Here is a 21,011-nt window from a genome sequence, read left to right as displayed (position 1 = left end):
AGCAGTAATTTACTCGTTAAAGGTCCTGATGAGAGCATAAAATAAAACGGAATGGTCAGTCGGCGGCGGGGACATAGCGTTGGTCGCGAGCCAACATCGTCGTCGCGATGTCGAATTATATCGTTACACTTACTAAAACCAACTTATCAAACTGTCGAACGTATTTAATAATAGGCGCGTTTAATAACCATTGGCCTGGCATTTACACTCGCGCGAAAATAACAGCGTGCAAGAGTTTCAGAGCTGAGGCTCGTAAAACCGCACGAATGAACGGTGTTAACTAATTAAAACTCACGTGGTTTATTTATTTGACAATTTAAAGCTCTTTTAAGTGTTTGTCAACCACCTTATGTAGTTAACATTGTTACTTTACTCTTATCTAAAACACTTTTATTGTGACGTCTTGCTTACAAATGAGTAAAAAAAGTTAAACTTCACTCGACCATTGTGAAACATTCTTGAAACTGATAAGAAATGGAATCGCAAAACTTTTAGAAATCAAAACACACTATATTAATTTAACGCCGGAAAACAATATATTCTATAGTACCGCGGTTATTACATTGATTATATCCATAACGATTTCCGAACACCAACTAGTCTAGCTATAAATATGGATTATAACGCAATAATGATGCTGCCAGAACTGGCACCTTCCTAACTCATAGAATAAAGCACCTAGACACACTTGCAGACACGCGTGCCGAATGTTAATGCCACATACGCTCACACACACATGCACTCATACACTACCTACATCCCAAACTCAAGCATTCGTGTACATGTGTGTGTCATGTGTGTGCGGTCGCCAGAATGCGTTGTAAATCATAGCACCTTTTATGGGAAGCTCACGTCCGGTGCTATCCGATAAAGAAGCACCTCCTTGAGACATCGAGTTTGGATTGTGTCCTCTAATTATAGTCGCAAATGAATCGGTCTCCTTGTGCTTTTGTTTGTCTTTAGAGAACAAAATTGGATAAGTACTTGTCAGTGTGAAAAAAAATACATATCCCATAAGTCTGTCAAATTATATAAGTATCTTAGCAGTGTTCGTTGAAATTAAATTTTATTTTAAACATTCATAACAAACAAATAGTTAAATCAAGACATACAGCTATATACGCACATGTAATGCAAGCTATTAAGAGGTGCCCCAATATGAACAGGTCCGTAGTCCACAATACGTGAGGATGCCGACTCAATGCGGATTGTGAGATCCCACTCCATACGGCATATAAATCTCTCCATTCATTACAATTATAGGCGCTATAATCCATTTGGACAATGCCTACAAACGTATATACAAGATTCTGATGTAATAAAACTGCTTTGCTATTCAATGGCAGGATCGAAAGCGTAGAGTTGCAACTTTTAAAAATTCCATCAATTACGTCATTTCGAAAAAGTAGTAAACTATTTTGATCTAAGGTAAATACTAAATCAATCTTTAAAATAAAGTATACCTAAACAATTAAGTACTTTGCGAAACATAAAATTTCAAACTACTCAATCACTTTATATAATATTTGCTAAGCGGAGAAAATAGCAATGTTGCCAACTGGATTCTTTTTACATAATTCTACAATTAGCACTACTATGTTATAGGAGATTTTAATGTAATAAAAACAACAAACAATCACAATAGGCAGAATGACCTCATTTCAATCATCACTGAGCTCAAATATGACGCGAGTTGCATTTTAATTGTTACGATCTAATGCAACAATACAATTACCAATGGACCATCTGAGGAACGTAATTTGCAATCATGGACTTCTGAGTCAGTGCAACGTGTAAATCGAATATCGTAATCCTTGTGCAATCGGTATAAGACGCATATTGACTTTAATGCGAGTAGTTGCACCCACGCTTAAGTATTATAATTATACTCCCATGGGCTTTATCTGCATCATGATTGCATTAGACCACCAAGATAGCTCACAATTCTGTTCGATATTTATATTTTTAAGATTTTCTAGAACTCAACTTTTATATTCAGATAAAAGACCGCCTTCTGCCAATCGTTCATTACTTTAGTGTCAAAACAAATAGTTTGCATACTTTTGGCTCAAGATAATGCTAAATTACGCTAGAACTACAACGTTAAAGCGACTTCAAGAATGTGGCGAGCGTGACTGATCTACAAAATAATTTCAGCGGTTAATAATACGTGTAAATTTATCATAGAACAGGCATCGAGTTCACCAGGTCCTGATAGCAAGCGACACATCGATTACAGAAACACGCATCATACGTCAACAATAGACAACGCAAAGCTGTGTCTATTGTCACATTGCATCTACCAAATCGACCGTATGAACTGTTCAAACAACAGTGTGAACTACATAACGTGTCAGGACACACAGCACATTGTGTTGTAACTAATTATGCATCTTCACCGTGTTTATTAAACATTACAGAACAGATTAGAACAGCTGTAGAGTTTCAGCGCGTTGTTAGTGTCCCAGACTCCGGAGCTGCATAAACGATAAAATGTGACCAGCAGACGTTAGAAGCGGAATACTAAATAGAAACAAGATTTTTTTATCTTTATTTAATAACGTGGACACTAAAGCTCCTGAGAAAGAATATAAATTTATTATTTTATCTAAAGATAGAAAGTAGGTATGCAACACGAGACGATCTGACTATCTTATCTTATTCTGGTTTTGGAATTCGATGCCAGTTAGACGTAACGAAAACCAGAATAGGCTGCCGGTCGATTATTGATTAATATTACAAACATATAAAGATGAATAATAGTGTTAAGACAATAGGAAGTGAATGTACAGACTTGTACAAATAAGCATGTCCATAAATTCCCTTGGATAGTGTGGAGCTCCAAGTATGTGCTCTATGCTAAAGGCTTTTTTTATTATGTGCATGTGATAGTTTCATTTAAGGGTGAGTATTGCTTCAGCTCGGCCTCGTTAAATCGAATTGTGCGTAGCATCGGGTATTGGTATGGGAGTACGGGACAATATGCATGACCCAGTGCCGGCAGTTTAATATTCAAGTGTCGTGTATCCGCGGCGCGCGCCTCGCTGTAATAAAAGCACGCTCCAACGCTTAACGAGCCTGGCCGATGAGCTCCTTCGTATTTCAAACAAGACGACCCCGTACGTGACCACAACGGGCCAACTTAATTTGTGCAGTAACAAGGAGATTGGGAATTATTGTTCGTGTAATACCTTGTTAGGGAAGAAAGGTCTTACCGAGCGATCTTGCTGCCACGATAGATCACAACCATACAACGTATCTCGTTTGTTGAAAGCCGCTCTAGAGATTGTAACAAGAAAACACAAACGTCTGTCTCAAGCCGTCGTTATCTTTAAGCGAACCAAAAGACATAAAAATGATAAAAGGTATCTTCAAAATGAAAAATAAACTTTCTTAAATGCAAATTCCGCTGAAGATACCTGATGTTTATAAAATGTGCCGACCAATTACAAACTATCAGTCACTAAGAGGGGGAATGTTGCCAGCGGATGCCCCACTATTGCCCAACCAGCACTTCTGAGTTTAAACTTCCCAGACGTAAGGAAAGTTATCAGCAATCGTGGGGCCATTGATTGTGCACAAAGGACGTTCGTCCCGCGACATTCGAGTTCGATTTTCCGCTTACAATGCGGGCGTCGAGTTTCGTCTTGCATTCCGGATTATACTTCCACGGTTCGTTCGGTCTCCGTCGGTATTGTCCGGCGATTTTCGTTTAGCTTAACGTCTTAAAGAATACTTGGAGATATTTGAGAAGAGCTCGATAGTTTTGTTCTAGTATTGAATGCTCCTATTTCAGGTCTAATTTCATTGAAATGTTGACATTGTTGGATGAGCAGGGTGGCTAATGCGTTGAGCAAAATTAAAATTATTTTTAGTGGAAAATATTATTTTATTACTTTATTACTTAACTATGTCTACACATTACTGGGGGATCTCGACATCAGACGGAGACATTAATCAAACTTGGCATAACAATATCATCGAATTAATACTGGTTGTGATTCATAAAGCTGCGCGTCCATTTTGGCCGGTGGCCAACGGTTGCACAATGCACAATAAATACCTAGTACTCTTAATTACTTCACTCCCATTACCGAGAACAATACAAAGCGCCTGAATGGATACAACTTACGAAAAGCACATCAGGCTGATGAGACTTTAAGATGAAGAAATATTAACATTACCATGTAGTAACAGCATTGTTATTTCCACTTATTTCATATTATCGATGTGTACTTTCATAAACATGTTTATTCTACAACCTTTTCCATTTGTCCGAAAGATACGAAGTTAGCTTGCAACAACATTAAATCAGAATTTCCGTTTAAAAACAAACAACTCTTTCCCCAATAGTATGGCTAATTAACTCTTTCCTGATTTTCTTTTTGAGCCTTGCAACATCAAACAGGGCGCTTTGCTCTTATTCACGAGCGCGCGATCGACGGTAATCCGAGGTGCAAAGCGATTCATGTGGTGCTCAGCACATTGAAAAACTGTTATGTAGCGACTGTTTGTGACCTAACGTCCACTTTACGACTAGACCAAGTCACGTGATGACATTAATGCTATTTGATTACAACATTTGTTACAGTTTACGATCTAGAAGATACATTTGATATGGCTAACTTAAAAAAAAATACCCTGATGCTTGCTATCGTTTATACTTTCATAAATAATAAACACAATAGGTACCTATTTATAATTTGAGTTTGAAACTCAACAAGTCTCTAACTTTCACGGCTGGAGGTAAATTCATAAGCGAAACTTGGAGCGTTACCTAAAAATCGTTTTAAAGGCGCAACACGATCCGTCAAAAGCCAAAATCGACTAACAAATTCAATTAAAAGTTTCCCGCGGGTAATCTAAACCGGCAGCATAGGTAGATGTCGATTAATTATTACTCTGTTAATGGACAAAGAGGTTCCTCTTTGCAACATCTGACAAACAAGAGTCGGACCGGGGGACAAAAGCCTGGACGTAACGTAACCAGCAATCGTTCATTCACGCGACTAGGAAAAGTGGAGCCGGCAAAACTATTCCTCCCTTTCTTTCGCTTAGTTGGAATATTCCTGTCTTTGTCTGACAGGGGAAATACGGGTGCAGCTATTTGTTTTTACAGTCGAGAGACGACGAACAAATTAGGTGGACAAACTGTTGAAGCGGCCGAGGTGTCTATATTCTACTCGGTGGGAATTCTTCTCTTAAAATCGCTGAGAGAATATCCCGAGCTCGAGCGCGGTAATAATTTTCTTTTCAGTTCCTTGGATGGAGACATTGTTCGTTCGATCTGCGTATTATTGGCAGAAGCTTAAGGGATTTTCGTGAATGGAACCGATAAAAGATTGTTCGTTGCAATAAACACTCATGATTTTTTAAAATGTATTAGCATCGTTGATGGTGGTGGTTAATATTATATTGTATATTCCTTTAGCTAGAGTAAAAATGCAATTAGGTAATAGATTAAGGTAATAGAAAAGTAAATAAAATAATACAATTTTACAAAGCAAGAAAAGGCTCACTTAGAGAAGTATTTTATTTTGGACAAGGAGAGAAACGCATGTCATGTGGGAAAATCAGCCGCATTTAGTCCAATTATAAATAGAAATCGACCTCTCAACTAATAAAGACGGCGATACAGCTCACCACATATCAAGTTGGCCCGAGGCCTCCTACGGCCTCGGTGAAGCGTGGTTACTTAAATACATAGTTCATTATGTTATAATTGGGTTAGTTACCTAAGTCAAAGATAAATTATGAAATTCTATTTCTACTACTAAATAAAGACAGATCGAAAACTGACGAAAGATTTTTTTTTCAATATTTATGATAATAAAGAAAAATTTAATAATAAGCGCGACATTTTGTCACGTTTTTCTATGACGTCACAGGTTGATTTTTCATACAAGTTCCATAGTAATTCGTATTTTGTCGTTTACTAAAAAGTAACTGATTTGACTATTTGGAAACCACCCCATTGAATTTTTATTTATTGTTCTAATTACTATAAACATAAACATGGACACAGAAACAGATCATAGTACGGTCACGAGCATTAATATGTGTACACTTCGGTACCATGTCACATTAACTTTTTTGACAAATTGAACTACAAGTCTCACTAAATGTCAAATATGTTAGTGCGACAGAGTCCTAAAGTGGGTACATTATATTGCTCATGACTGTACTTATTCAATGAAATATCGGGTATAAGCCGCTACCGCAAACAAGCCAAACAATATTTTAGGAAGTTTCTTGAACAAATGTAAATAAACTTGAAAACAAAAGATGTTACAGGTTTCAGGAAGCCATAGGACCGTAGTCAGTCGTCGGCGACCCGATGAGTCAACCAACTCGTCGCACGGGTAATCCGGCGGTTTCCCTTGTGTCGTTACGTTATTTCTAGACATTATAAATAAAATTCAAAGATGAATAGATATGTCAAGTTATTAAATGAATTGATGTAAAGAATTTCCCGATTCCAGAATTGGAAAATTTAAAAAAAGCGGATATATGTAGCATCAGGTCAAATATTTATCAGAAGCATTTGGCGTTGATTAAGGCGTTGTCTTATTTTTTAATTTCGTCTTTAACCAGATATGAGACTAAAATAAAATTAAAAAAGGAAATGTTCTAAGTTCTCTTAACGTTAATGTTTTATATTTATAATTTAGGCATAGGAATCAAAAGGCGAAGCTCACCGCCAGTTAAACTTTTAAAGCTATCCGTCATAAAACTTTAACAGCCATAAAATTTACAATGTACCATATCGGAAAATTGCAGAAACTGGCGTTATAAATTTAAATTTCACGCAGACAAGTATTGTCAAACGAAAATAGACACCATCGTCGGCGCCAGACCCGACGGCGCCAATCGGTCGGCCGACGGCGACGCGACTGCACGGCGGCGCGCGGGCAAGCACGAACAACACCCCAATACTTCCTCCTCGTATCCTTATGCCAGCCAACAGGTTACTAAGTTGACTCTCTTCAGAAATAACAGCCATAATTGCGAAAGCTACGAGCTTAACTATTTTAGTAACCTTAGTTCCGTTTTGTAAGACATGGGTTAACACTGAGTTACTAGATAAGTGTGGATCGCATCTTGCTTACCTGCAGACGCACGAGGCTCCATCGAACAAGAATCAATTACTAATAAGAATAGAATAGGTTTTTTCTTTCAAGACGTATCATAAAAACTTAAGGATAAATCTAAGCCCATTTGTGTTCAACTTTATATAACATCAATTTTTTTGCCGCACAAATTATCTGATACCGAAACGTAACGAGGTAACCTTTTGCACCAGCCAAACTCAAGTAACTCTAAAATGGGTAGGTACTCCATCTCACTTACAAAGTTACCTGTTCGGTGAAACTATCTGGAACATTATCTCGGTACAGTTAGTAACTATATCATAATGTATGTGTGGCTATAGTTAACCGCATGAATGATTGCACCCACGCTACGTGGGCAAAGGGGATTGTAAACAAGACCCCTTTGCCAGTGCACGAATTCACATCAAAGCTGAGGTAAATCAACACCGACTTGACGAACAAGCTCGGACACCGGTTCAGCCACTCCACTAAGACCATCTAACCCCACTTATAAGTTAACCGGTAAGTGGTAATATATGCAGCAAACTTCATAAGTGCGTCATTCGTCGGTGACGAGCGTTTCTTGTCTTCTTTTGTCAAATTACAACTGAGTAGAAACAACAATTAGAATACTAGGTAACATTACGTTTTATAGGTATAACGACCATCCATACCATAGCTTTTTCCATGAAAAATTTGGAGTCAGCGGAAACCTTACAAAACTAAATCAAATCTAAACACGAAAAACAAAATGTTGCAAATTAGAAATCAAAAATCATATTCAAAAATTCTATTTGAAACAAAGGAGAAATATGATGTTCGATTTATTATGACAGAACATAATACACAAACAAAACGCCGCTGACAACTCGAAAACATATAAACAAACAGGAATATTCAGGAAGCATTTTAAGTGCACTTTACTTTCCTCGGTCGATAGAACAGTGACCGTGCCATAAAGAGAACGTAGTCGATATCAATAAGCAGAACCAGTCTCAAAGGACTCAATTTGCAAACATCACGTGCTGGCTACTTCAATATTTTCCCGATCATCGTTTGAAACTTCTTCTTTCCTAGATTCTACTATTATGATTTCTATCAAGTTGACTTCATAATTCGTTTTAAAATATTTTTTGTGACAGAATAACTTACGTTTATTAAAACTACATATTTATTTGTGTAAAAGGTGTATCTAGATACACCTTTTAAATATTTTATGTATCGATGAAAATGTATCCCCTTTCAATAGGTACCCAAATTACTTAGGAAATGTCTTTATAATAATATCAGCAAGCCTATCCAGATTTTCATGGTGTGATCAAATTGACATTCCCCTGATTAAATAAATACTTGTTTTTTGAAAGGTTACGAAATGATCCTTTTTATTTATTTTGTAAAACGGTCTTGACAGTGAAACTTTTCATTACATGTATGTGAGAGGCATGAAATATGCACATAATAATGAGAATATACTGACGAAAAGTAAATGTATTGTTTTTAAATTTCACCATGATGAAGTATTATGAAAAATGAGTATTTATCAACATTTTTAAATAGTTACGTACTGTATCACAACCTATGGTCACTACTAACTAAAGATTTGGAAGTACTATAATATTATTTATATACAAATAAATTCGCCTAGCCACAAAATTAAGACCAGAAGTTAAGATGACGAATAAGTGTGTCAGAAAACCCTCATCAGTGTTTATGAGAAGACTAACAGGAAAATTCCTCAGGCAACACCGAGGGGCGCAATGAAGCCTGGGGTAAAACAACCTATTTATAAAGCTGTCCGTACACGGGGGAGCGGCTGAGAGCGCTGAAGCGACATCTACTCTATTTGTCTCGGCTAACACGGACGCTGCCCACTTCTCGTCGCCTCTCCTAGTTTGCACTAAGGATTTTATAGCTTTTTCTTTAGGGTTGGCCTTGTTACTTTGTTTTTGGGTCGACGACTTAACATTTACCGACACTAAAAAGCGGTTGCTGTTTTGCATTTAAAGCCGGATTTTGTAAAAGGTGAAATATTTTGGTTCAGAGGCGTATGTTTCGTAGCGCAAGAAATCTAATCAAATTAACGAGTGTTTCTCGAATGGATTGAAAATGTGAAACGCATCACGTGATTACTCCGGAAAGGTGAATTATTTATATAAAATATGATATGAATTCGAATATCAGATAGAAATGTTAGTAGGAAACGACGCGCGATCCCGCCCGAAAGTGACATGGCGCCGGGTAACCCCTAGAGCTGTTTGTGACATATCGATGAACTTCCCAAAATCCAACCTAAACGAAACCTACACTTATTGAAAATAAGGGTTAGAGTAAGGTGAGAGCTATGTAATCTTTCGCTTTTCAGCTACCGTCGTCGCCAGGAAAATTTCCTTTTATTGTGTTAGCGAATGCTTATTGTATATCCGAACGTTTTCCCCATTGTAACGGCTTCGGAGCCGCGCCTCTCTGGCATTACTTTACAATTGTACGATGACAAATCGCTAAAGCGATACATTAAGTTCTCTGCAAAAGGGGATTTAAAGATCATTCTTGCTTTCATTAATAATTTATGTGACGCTGTTACAGCCGTTGCCAGACAGCGGCGGCGTAAGAAGGGTTTTACTATTCAGAACAATTGACATTGTTACGTAAGTGCTACCCTAAGTCAAGACTAAGTTACAATGCAAAAATGTACACACCTCTTCCTCAGTGGTGGCAGTGTTGACGGAGTCCATGCTTTGACAGAGTGCGAGCTCCATGTTCTTGTGCTGTGGGGATGCGGCCCGCGGCGAAGGCTGCTGCGGCGGCACCAGCGCGCCCTGTGTCGCTCCTGCCGCCTGCTGCGCGCCTGCGCCGCCCGTCGCCGCAGGACTCTGTGACGCTTGCAGACTCTGCGCCGCTTGCAGGCTTTGAGCTGCTTGCAAGCTCTGTGCGGCCTGCAGGCTCTGTTGCGCTTGCAAACTCTGTTGCGCCTGCAGGTTTTGCAGCGACTGGTGGGCCAGGTTCAACTGGTGCTGTTGCACGATGCTCTGCTGCACTATGCTTTGCTGCACTTTGATGTGTTGGTGCACAGCGAGCTGGTGGATGGGGTGAAGGGATGTTGGGGGAGCGGGGTACGGGGGGGAAAGCCGCTGGCGTTTCACTTGCGCAGTCTGAAGCGCTTCGTGCAGCCTCTTCACCGGGAGCGGGCTCTGGCCGAGGTTATCCACGGCTGTGGCGGGGCGTGCCGGCCGAGTCGCGTGACTCCGGCGAGCACCGACTGGGGCAGCGACAGGTGAGGACCCGCGCGCGGCGCGACGCGGTATCGATGTCGGCCTACCGACAACAGCGTACCACTACGCACGTTGCGATACGCTTATTAATTGACGTTACGGTTTTGACTGTTAACGATTACGCGCGTTCAGCGAATGTTTTTAGATTATTCAGCGCCTGAGCACTTTTACTTCATTCGTGTGAGCTGATCAACTGCATGTATAGCACTCCTGAAAACAAAGAAAACATTGGTTAATTTCAAAAACGTAATGTGAATTTCAGCACGTAAATCATAAAAGGCAGCTTGACGCTTTTCAGAAAATATTAATGTTCAAAATTGTATGGATCAAAATCGCATACAAGAATTTAATAAGACCAATTAGCGAGGCAATCTCCTTTCAATAATACCCTCAGTAATGAAAAGCCTCTCTTATGTAACGCCCACGGTGGGGTATTTTGAGGGTTAAATAGTATTACAGGTACTTATATCGGACGGCTGAGGTAAACAAAGAACGTATAGAGAGGTATCTAAATTCCGACATAGAAGTTAAATGGCTATCTGCTAAACAAGAATCCAATAAAGACTTCAAAAGCGTTCAGACGCTAAATAAAGAAACAAGTTAGAAGAGCGTCCTTGAAAATAGCTTCAATGTTAATACATAGACTGATAAAATATAAAAGCTATAATGCACTGTAATGGCTAGAGCATAAGATGCGGTTTAGTGTGTCCAAATGACATTATTCTAAAAGTGTCAAAGAGTGCCGATTGCACTCGTGTGGGTGGAGTCGTCATTTAAATTGTCGCTCATCGCAACAAACAACTAGAACCATCTAAATTAAAGACTACTGTGATGATATCAGTGGCCTATTTTACTATAATAACCATGAATGTTGATTATCCTCCAAAAATAGCGCCACGTTAATCTAAAGGTAACAAGAAAGTTATGAAAGAAAATGTTATTTCAGACGTAATGTAGATTCTTATCTTACTTATATCAGCTTTTTTATTACGATTCTAGAAATATACAAAACGAAAACCTTATTTAATATCACTGAATGAACAAATACACAAAAAAACTTCTGTTAAATATAAAGTAGGCAATATTTTCAGACAACGATCTATCTTCCGAGCGAAATGTTTAGTAACGATTTGTACGGGTACGTATTTGAATATCTAAAATTGAAATACTTTACGTAAAAATACCTACGTTCAGAATCCCTAAAATCATTATACCTAATGGTTTATAATACCTTAGCTTATAACGCCGACTTATAAAATACCTAAGTTTAAAAAAACTAATGGACTAAATGTCTAATGTAATAAAATATCTACAGTTATAACACCAACGTTTAAAATACCCAGTGGTCAAAATACCTAAATGATGCATCACTCGTGAGCGTTTTTCTTAAATAGTAGTTCGGGCGCCGCGAGCAAAAAAGAGGGTGGACTTATAAAATCGTACTTATCGTACTTTAGTGTACTGTATTGTTTCTGTACCTTTGTATTACTAAGTAGAAAATTACACTTTTATTTTTGATAACCATTATGTTGATTAAAATTTAATACTGTAATAGGTCGTGTTTCTTTTTGCTTATACCTTTTGATCTTCACATACTAACAGTATTTTGAATTTAGGTCAATAAACTTTGAGGTACATCAATTTAAGGGATTTTAAACGTAGATATTTCAAGTTTTAGCTTTATGAACTTAGGTAGCATAATCCATTTGACATTTTAAACTTGCGGTATTTTGAATTTAATTAGAAAAACCATTAGGTATAATGATTTTAGGGATTCTGAACGTAGGTATTTTTACGTAAAGTATTTCAATTTTAGATATTCAAATACGTACCCATTTGTACACAGTAACTCTTATTTTAACTAGCTCGAATAAATAAAATGAGAACTCTGTCGAATAGCTTCGCAGGCAACAGATTAATGTTGCAAAAATCATGTGTACCTACAGCATTTGAGGTACCTCAAGGTCGCAGTTTTTGTTCTACCATGACTAAGATGCTGACAAAAACTAGAGTACTTAGCTGACCATACACCTGCGACTCACGTTTCTAACAATATATATCACGCAAATAAATGCTGGTACCTACCATAATAACACCGACATTAAGGAGCCTTGACGTGATTCTATAACATAAGCCTAATTGCATCTTCTATTTCCGTTGATATGCTGCTCTAAGCACGTCTAATTGAATTCTTATGTTGATGTATGCACGCAACCATATGTAAGTAACCCGATTCCGTGTAAGGCGTGATTTTATATTATCTGTTTCTATACTCTATGTAATCGATTATAATTTTAAATGGGACTTTTACGGTTTTCCAGTAATTTTAAAACGATTTCTTGTTAACACGATATTTATGATTATTGAATTTATGATAAGGTAATTTTCAGTTTCGATTTCGAATTTATAATCGACGCGGAATCTTTAATATCGTTTTAGATTTATTCATTTTAATGTCATGATCGAGTGAGCTACAAATGCAATTTTTCAACTCTTAAGCCTAGTACAGGACTACCTACAGGGGAAGGAAATGTGCACAATAGATCCAAGCCCGTTGAACAGTGTAATCCGGCGGTGTATTTACTCTGAGGCTGTCGTCGTAAATAAGTCCGGGCAACTCTTCCACTTTCCATTTGTTATAACTACTAAGTCCCTCCGAGATCCCGACTTCGACGGACTTTACTATCAGCCAGTAAAGTTGTACGAAACCGGAGATTCCGAGGAGGTAAATATGTAAAAGTTGTTGCAAACTATGTGAGTTTGAAACCCGGTTTTTATAAAGACAACTGAAGCAACGTCTCAGACGAATTTCATTTTTACTTGAATTATTATTGGCTAATGAAACTATCAATAGCCTCAATCCCATGTAAATTGCCTTAGTAACCGATAATTATGTATATTATGGAAATAACCCGACTGATTTGATTTTGTGGGTATTCACGTTTGTTAGTATTAACAATAAGTGGGCTATAAATAAATAACAGTATAAGTAGATACCTAAGTAAGTAAAATCTTAAAATGTGAGTATGCTACGTGTTCCTATTTTTGCTAAGTAGACGTTTCGTTATTAACAGTGAACAATTACTTACAATTCCAAGTTTATTGTCAGCATTCCATAACTTAATTATGAGAATTCTACTCCTAATAAAAATGTACAATTTATACATGCAAATTTCGGCTGTGCATTATTTTTATTTATGGTTAACGCTAGCAGGTACTCAAGTTTTGTACTTTTCTTACTGCGCATAAAAACACCGTTATAAATATTTATAAACACATTCATATCAAAACTACAGCTAAAATATACCTACTGGGTAATAAATTCCAAAAGACAACAACGACATGATAATAATTAAGATCTAAATTATTGAAAGAGTGTAAAAAATAATAAAAACCACAAGGGAACAGTTTTTGGAGTATAACCGACATAAAGTTTTAACCATGTTTTGAGTATTTCGATCCACGTTAAGTAACATGAGATAAGCATGAAAACATTTTATGACAAATCGTGTCATCATATCAACACCAACTGACTCATCATACCTTAAATAGGAACTTGAATTCTAATAAAAGACTCACAAAACTGATCGCAACATACGTAGTGAAGCCATAGCGATGGAGTTTTGCGAATAACGTGATTACCCTCACAGTTTTAACGATGTCGATCGCAATTATTGATTATTAGATTACGGGCTAGTAGGGCAAGAGAAGTCGATATATATATTTCATAGTATCGTGGTCTAATTTGAATCGTTTCTGACTTTCTAATATTAAGTCTGTGCTACAAGTTTGTAGGATTGTAGCTGGGACGAATTGAAAATCGCCGTAATTAAAACATTTTCTTCATGCTGGACGAAGATTCATCGTATTTCTACTAGAAGTCCTTAGTTTTAATGGCAAACAGATTAAAAGCCATAGTTAGATAAGAACGTTTACTTCGTTAAAGACGAGTACTATTCAGAAATTAAGAATCATAGAACAGGTTTAGACCCTTCTACGGTAGATGGAAATAGATGGTAATTATATAAAAAAAGTTGTAGCAATTCTCAACTACCTGCGCAGTTGCACAAAATATGTACCCAGTGCCTATCTCTAAAATCAATTTTAAAACTTAGACACTGTCGGTGTATGTAAGTAGCCACGGCCACGTTGGGAACCCAACAAAATGCTTTAACTTAATTTGGAAACTATGAGGACGGGCTCAAAGAAATAGTTTTGTCCGTTCAAAGGGATTATGCTGAAGATAGCGCCACAAAATACTGGAGATTTATTGAAACTGGGAACTTGGAAATTTATAGTTCATGAAATTAATGTCCCATGAGAATATGAAAGTAAAATCGACCTTAAATTATTACTTTGTAAAAAGAAATCGCACTGTTACATGTGTGGAAACTTTTGTCATTTCTCTTATTTAAATGTATAAAATTGTTCCCAATATATTAAATATTTTGCTGAAAAAGCATTCGGTTCAGGTCGTATTGAGGCCATCCCATAAATATGGTTAACAAACAAACCCATTCAATTAACTACGTCGGTCTGCCAACCAATGGAGCCATTCACGTAATGAAATTTCGACTGGAATACACAACAATGTAGATAGAATAGCCTCTACCACTCGAAAAGGTACCATGTCCTTCGAATTGCTGGATATTGAACAACAAAGTATGTAGGTACGTGTATTGACGTGAAAGTTGCGAGGAACTTTCTAGAAGCTAAACATATAATTAACCAAAAATTAGCGCTCATTCGTTCTAATTTCCAGGAAAACGAAGCTTTGTTTGGCGCGAGCCCATATTCATAGTGAGCGCCCGTGCAAATTGAATCTAATTGCCTGAACGAAGTGTTGAATCAGACCGACGAGCGTTGTCCTAAATTGCGCCTATTTACCCACTTAGGATGAGAACACCCACAGACCACCTGTTTATGGAATGAAATTTTCGCGCGGCAATGACATCAGCTGTGGTGCACGCCGCCATCTTGATTTTGACGCTTGCCATTATTACACTTTCCTACAATAAACCCGACCACAATCGTAATGCGGTTAGAATGGTATAGATAAAATGACTGTGTTTTGTCAAGATGAAACTCACGTTGTGATCGTTATTGTCGGATTGCAACACTCGGACGCGTAGAAAATCAACGCCGCCAAACATATAAAAAGCTTAACTCAATGTTTATAAAATGCTGCTTTTATAGTGTAGGTGGGTATATTAGAGAACCACGCAATGGCAAATAATAATGAATAAACTAATTAAATGTTGTCCTAACTAAACACGTTAAGTCACTTAATCCGCCGTTGAAAAGGTTCTCGTTTTTCAGCGGACAAAGTACTGGTGAAAAGAAAACACGTCATGTTACATTTAATTAATCACCCAAATAGATTTTATTGCGGCAAATATTTACATTTACCGTAAAACGGAGCTGCGGAGGCAGACCGACGCTCCACTTTTAAGCATTTTTTTTAAATATCGAACATTCGCATGAAGCGCACATATTTAATTCTGCGTGTTATGAAAAATGTGGAAACTTTATTTCCGTTCATACATTTTAACTGCCCGTTTTATAGTTATATGTGAAAGAATTAGTCCGCAAAGCCAAAGCTTATTTAGAATTTATGGACGTGTTACCTAGATTGTTATAGCATTAAGTTTTTTAGATCTGAAATTGTTCTGTGTTCATAGAAACGAATCGAAAATTTATTATTTTTTCCACACTGTTGCGCGGCACGGCTCATTGCCGGCTATGTTGTGAAAGAGCCACAGCCACGGAAAGCGTGACAAAGCAATATTTTTTATTGCAAATCAATGCTATCCGATCGCTTTCCGGAACGCACAAAACAAATTGCTATTCAACGAAAATCCTATCGCACATACTTTATACCTGCGTGCACGCGACTACTTAAGTAAGTATTATCTATTTTTTTACACAGATCTCATCAAATAGTCATTACGTCTCTATCTAATTTTTTACTCGTTACTACCGAAATAAGTCTACATAAACGCAAATGAAACCATATTTTAACTAGTGCATGGAACGGCTGCTACAAATTTAATAACGGTGAGTGTAACTTCAACCTTATAAAGTGGTTAAGTTTAACAAAATAAATTACCAAACTTAATTGCAAGGTTCCTGAGGTAACGCTTTTAAGTTTAGTAAATTACAGTCTTGTTTAAAGACTGAAATGTCAACCTTAACGACCTTTCCAAAAGTCGCTTTATCAGCCAATTGAGTAACTATTTCTATAAATTTTAAAACACAAATGGAGCTGTCATAGTAAAGTCACCTTCATCCGGACACGAATGCATAGATCCCTATTTAGATCAGCTACAATTAATTTAACAAGCTACTATTAGTTCGTAGATCGAGGTATCTGAACATCGTGACGCAATGAAAACGTGTACAATGGCAGGCCTTGGTACAAGTGACTATTCCGAATGGACTTGCTTCAGTAATTACGACAACGGAGCACAGAACAGATTGACAACAAAAAATACTATACGTATACTTAATAATAGTCATGGACGTGGTACAAAATGTACGAATGAATGTGTGACAAAAAGTATCTAATGATGATAAATGAAATTCCAGATTGTTCGAAAACATAATTTTAGGCTTTAGGTTAAATGATAATTTGTGTGGCTGCTAAAAATCACATTAGCAGAACAGTTTCCCTAAAATAACTTTCCAATGTTAATAGAGAATACTTAGTAGCCCAAGAAGATTCCCATCTAATACTAGCTAGCCCATAATTGTATTAGCAAATAATCATCAAGAAATTCAAAACGTTAACTTCAGATACTAGAAGCAGCAGAATCGTGTAGCTGTAATTAATAAAGATGCTGTTCACGTTTCAATCCACTAACAGCAGTAAAAAGAGAAGAATAAATAAAAAGGTTTACTCTGTTGATTGAAAGAAACAATACCATTGTTTTCAATTGCATAGTTTTATTCGCGATATACAAGCCATAAAATGCAATGTACCGTTTATATTTGTTCTTTGATAACACTAATATACCATTACTATTGTGTTTCGATTTACACACAAGCAATAGAAAATTTGATTTAGATTTCATATTTTCATAGTAATTGTTTGGTATAATGTATTGCACAACAGTTTACGCGGCATATAAATTCCCAATATTGTCAAGTTAGTATACCAAACTTTTCTCCAAGCGTATTTTCCAGAATTTGTTAATGAGCCATTCCTACTTATCCTACTTTATATAGAATTTGATTCTTGTCTGGTAGAACTAAATAAACTTCAATAAGCAGCTGTGAACACTCATACATATTTGTTCGTTAATTCGATTAACCTTCCATTTCTTTCGGCAGTAAGTCTAATGGTTATACCGACGTTCTTGAGGTCATTTTCATTCATTGGGATCAATTAGGCAGGGCAATCCAATTCAAAGGTCACGACACAGCATTATTTCTTCTTTCATAATGTTACAATTATTTGACATATAATTATTTATCATTCTGGAACCTATTGTATCGAATTAGATCTTTCGTATTACAAGTTAGTTACATTCGACGTAGCCAATCACGTTGATCGACGGTCGGCGCCTCCCAAATCATTATTCGAAGCTTGCCTGTCGATCTAATAATGGTTACGACGTTGCGTTGTTCGTCCACACATTAAGTTCACCGTCTATACGGCCATCTGTCCGTCTGTCACACCGGCCATTTGCGCAACCACCGACCGTGAAAAATTACGTTTATATGACTCTACTGTACCAATCATAACTACAGGAATTTTTGTATTATTTGAACAATCCAATCTCATCTTTGATAAATTGTACCATTGCAACAATTTCGTTTTCTTCGAGTCCACCGTTCTGGTTCACTTCCCGACAACCAGTTTCATTACATGTTGTGTGAACGTGTTGTAATCGGATCCGTGCCTGTGGGTAATAAGAGCTGTCATTACGCGCAACTGCCAGTTATATCCTCTTACGTCTAGTTCTTAGCGAACGAATTTCATCATTTTTCTAATAAGTACCTACCGTCGAACAAAAAGGCTTTCAACCGCCGCCACAAGTCAGTAAGCTATTGTCAACTATGTAAACATTCTTTGTGAGTTTTGCATCACTTGATTAACTTTGTTTTACCAACATCCCGCAAACTGTTCAGTCGCTGTTGTGTAACTTACCTTATCTCGTAGTTTTTAAAAACCTAGTTGCAAGAATCATTTTCAGACAACTTTCAGGTAAATTAATTTGAAATGCAAATTGCTTAATATTCTTTTTTAAAGGACACGTAGGGTTTTAAATTCTATATTGTCACGTGCTGAATTTGGTTTCTTTTAGCATGTTTTCGTAAGTAGGTACCTAAGATACCCAAACGTCGAAAAATGTATAAAGATGCAGTAATTTTTCTATCCAGAGTAGGTAGGTACCAAATTTTATTTAAGTTTCTGGAAAAACAAGTTCTATTGAAGTACGTATTATCCAAGATGCTGTAAAGTGAAGAAAGTTTCGTCGTAGTTTCACATAAAAGAACTAGGTACTTATGATAGTTTTCGAGTCCACTAAGTTTCCTCATTGTTTTGCGTCGAACGTGTACAATGTGTGTGGTTTCAAAAAGTGCTCTGCTCTTCGATACTTGGCTGTAATTACTACGTTGCCTGCCATTGTTGTGTGCCTCTCTTTTGTATCACATGAATGACATGACTTCGCGGGTTTCTCATTCCGACTCTTATTTTCCACGCACTTCGGAAAATGTAACGTATAGAAATATGCCGGACCTTTTTGTATTTGTTTGATTATATTTTTTTCATCATGATTAGTAATCTCTAGATTATTATTATTTGAAATCCCTTCATTGTTATGGATTAATTTGGTTCTTTTTAGCAATCTGTGCGCAATATTAGTTTTCCAGAGTCCATTTTTATTGGCGCACCAGAAGTTTTCTCGATGTTAGAAGTTATTTTCATACAATGTTGAGCTCAAAACATGTGTAGGTAAGTAAACATGTTCACAGTTAGTTTATTAAGCTTATCTAAAACGGCGCAACAATTAACGGTTCATAAATTCGTGCGCAGTGAGCGCTTTAATGAAACTTTGCTAGAACAACATGTACCGGCGAATATAAATTTAAACTTATAGGAGGACCTTCTGTAGGTGTCTCAAAAATGTTTTGCTTACGATGCTTTCGTGGGAAACATAAAAAAGTGAAATTAAAGAACCGCCAACTAATGTATCGGTAAATAAATTGCATCCAGCTGCCTTTTTTTAACAACAACCTCCGTTACCTAGAAAACAATAGCACATCTCACAATCACACACACTGCTCTCGTCGGAAAACGCACATGCACAATTTTCCGAACACCGGTTACGGACACTGCGTCGGTCGCGTCAGAGCAAAGGGCGGCACATACAAGCGTCGCCTCTGCGCGCGATAGACTGACGGCCTGCGGGCGGACTCGCGCGCGAGCGGGACGCGCGGCGGGCGTGCCGGCAAACTGCGCGCGCACAGGCCCTCCCTGTCCCTCCTACGGCCTCCCCATAGTGCCCTCCCGCTCACGCCCGCTCGAGCACACCTTTCGTTCCCGAGACAGGTGTTCCCATCCCTGTGTGCGTCTAGATATGGCTGGCTACGCGTGTTTGCGCGCTTCCTGCGGCGGCGGATCGTTTTTTATGCCCGGCAGAAATTATAAAAAGTAAATGGAGGGAAAATTAAATAAAACGTTTACAATGAAGCGTTTTCCTGTGCGCTTTCAATGATTCAGTGTGCGCTATTTTTCAGGGTTGTTATCATGAAGGTTCCATGGGCAGGGTGATTACTGAGCTTTTTACGGATGTTTGAGTGATGTAGGCGGGCGTAATTAGGCATGGGGCGGAAAGGTATATTGATTGCGGTGACGCGGCTTTGTGGAAAAATCGATATTTTTGTATTAACCGCGGCACGCGACGTGTCCGGCGGTGCGTCCGTGGATAAGCAAACCTACGTATCGATCCTACTACACCGACAACTTTCGACCCCAGTTTATGGCGCACTATAACTTAGACCGCACTCACCACCGCCAACGGAAACACTTTAAACTCTATCTATCTATCATGACCAAAAAATATTCCACAACTTTTTAAATTGCTTAACTTTTATGGAACTTTTAATTTGATTATTTATTACTTAAAATCAACTCCCAATACTACAAGGGATAATTAAATAAAACGAAAATCTCGGTACCAAGAAAATAGGCATAAAAGACCTTTTACAATACTCTGTTATTTCCAGATGCATAAGTAATATAATTCTAACAGTGATATAGAGTCAGCCTTGCATTAAATTATGAGAAAGTGATAAAATTTTGTTATAACTCGAGCGAGCGCCATTCAATGTGTTTTGTTATCTTTTCTTGAATATCAATTTTCATATCGTAAACAAAACTAGCTCTACATTTCATGAAATAACGTGACTCTGATAGATAAGCTTCAGATTAGGTGGAACTCTATCAATACGAACAAGGATAACAAGCTATAAGTTTCTAATTCTGTAAGCTTTAAACGGCTTTCTCAATTCGAAACTAAGATAGAAGCCTTCGGCTCAAGCCAGCAGCTAATGCTTCACCATACATATTCATTTCCACCCCGTCTAAACATTCGCTTGTTACCCTTCACCATAACGTCTCCCCAATTATTCGGGGTCGGAA

The 21,011-nt window shown here is 37.6% G+C and overlaps 2 protein-coding genes across 9 annotated transcripts in view; both read right to left on the bottom strand.

The window, feature by feature from the left end:
* Positions 1 to 9,982, bottom strand: part of LOC126371123 (protein couch potato) — a 178,722-nt gene extending 168,740 nt beyond the window's left edge. Inside the window, exon 1 of the mRNA XM_050016337.1 lies at positions 9,788 to 9,982. Coding sequence (XP_049872294.1) covers positions 9,788 to 9,847 — 60 coding nt within the window. The 5' untranslated portion in view covers positions 9,848 to 9,982. The remainder of the gene's footprint in view (positions 1 to 9,787) is intronic.
* Positions 1 to 21,011, bottom strand: part of LOC126371090 (uncharacterized) — a 355,308-nt gene that overhangs the window by 289,532 nt on the left and 44,765 nt on the right. The window lies entirely within an intron of this gene.

The sequence above is a fragment of the Pectinophora gossypiella genome, chromosome 12, assembly GCF_024362695.1.
Source record: "Pectinophora gossypiella chromosome 12, ilPecGoss1.1, whole genome shotgun sequence".
In the NCBI taxonomy this organism is placed as follows: Eukaryota; Metazoa; Arthropoda; class Insecta; order Lepidoptera; family Gelechiidae; genus Pectinophora; species Pectinophora gossypiella.
Note: the sequence above shows the minus strand (reverse complement) of the source record. Positions and strands in the feature narration are given on the sequence as shown.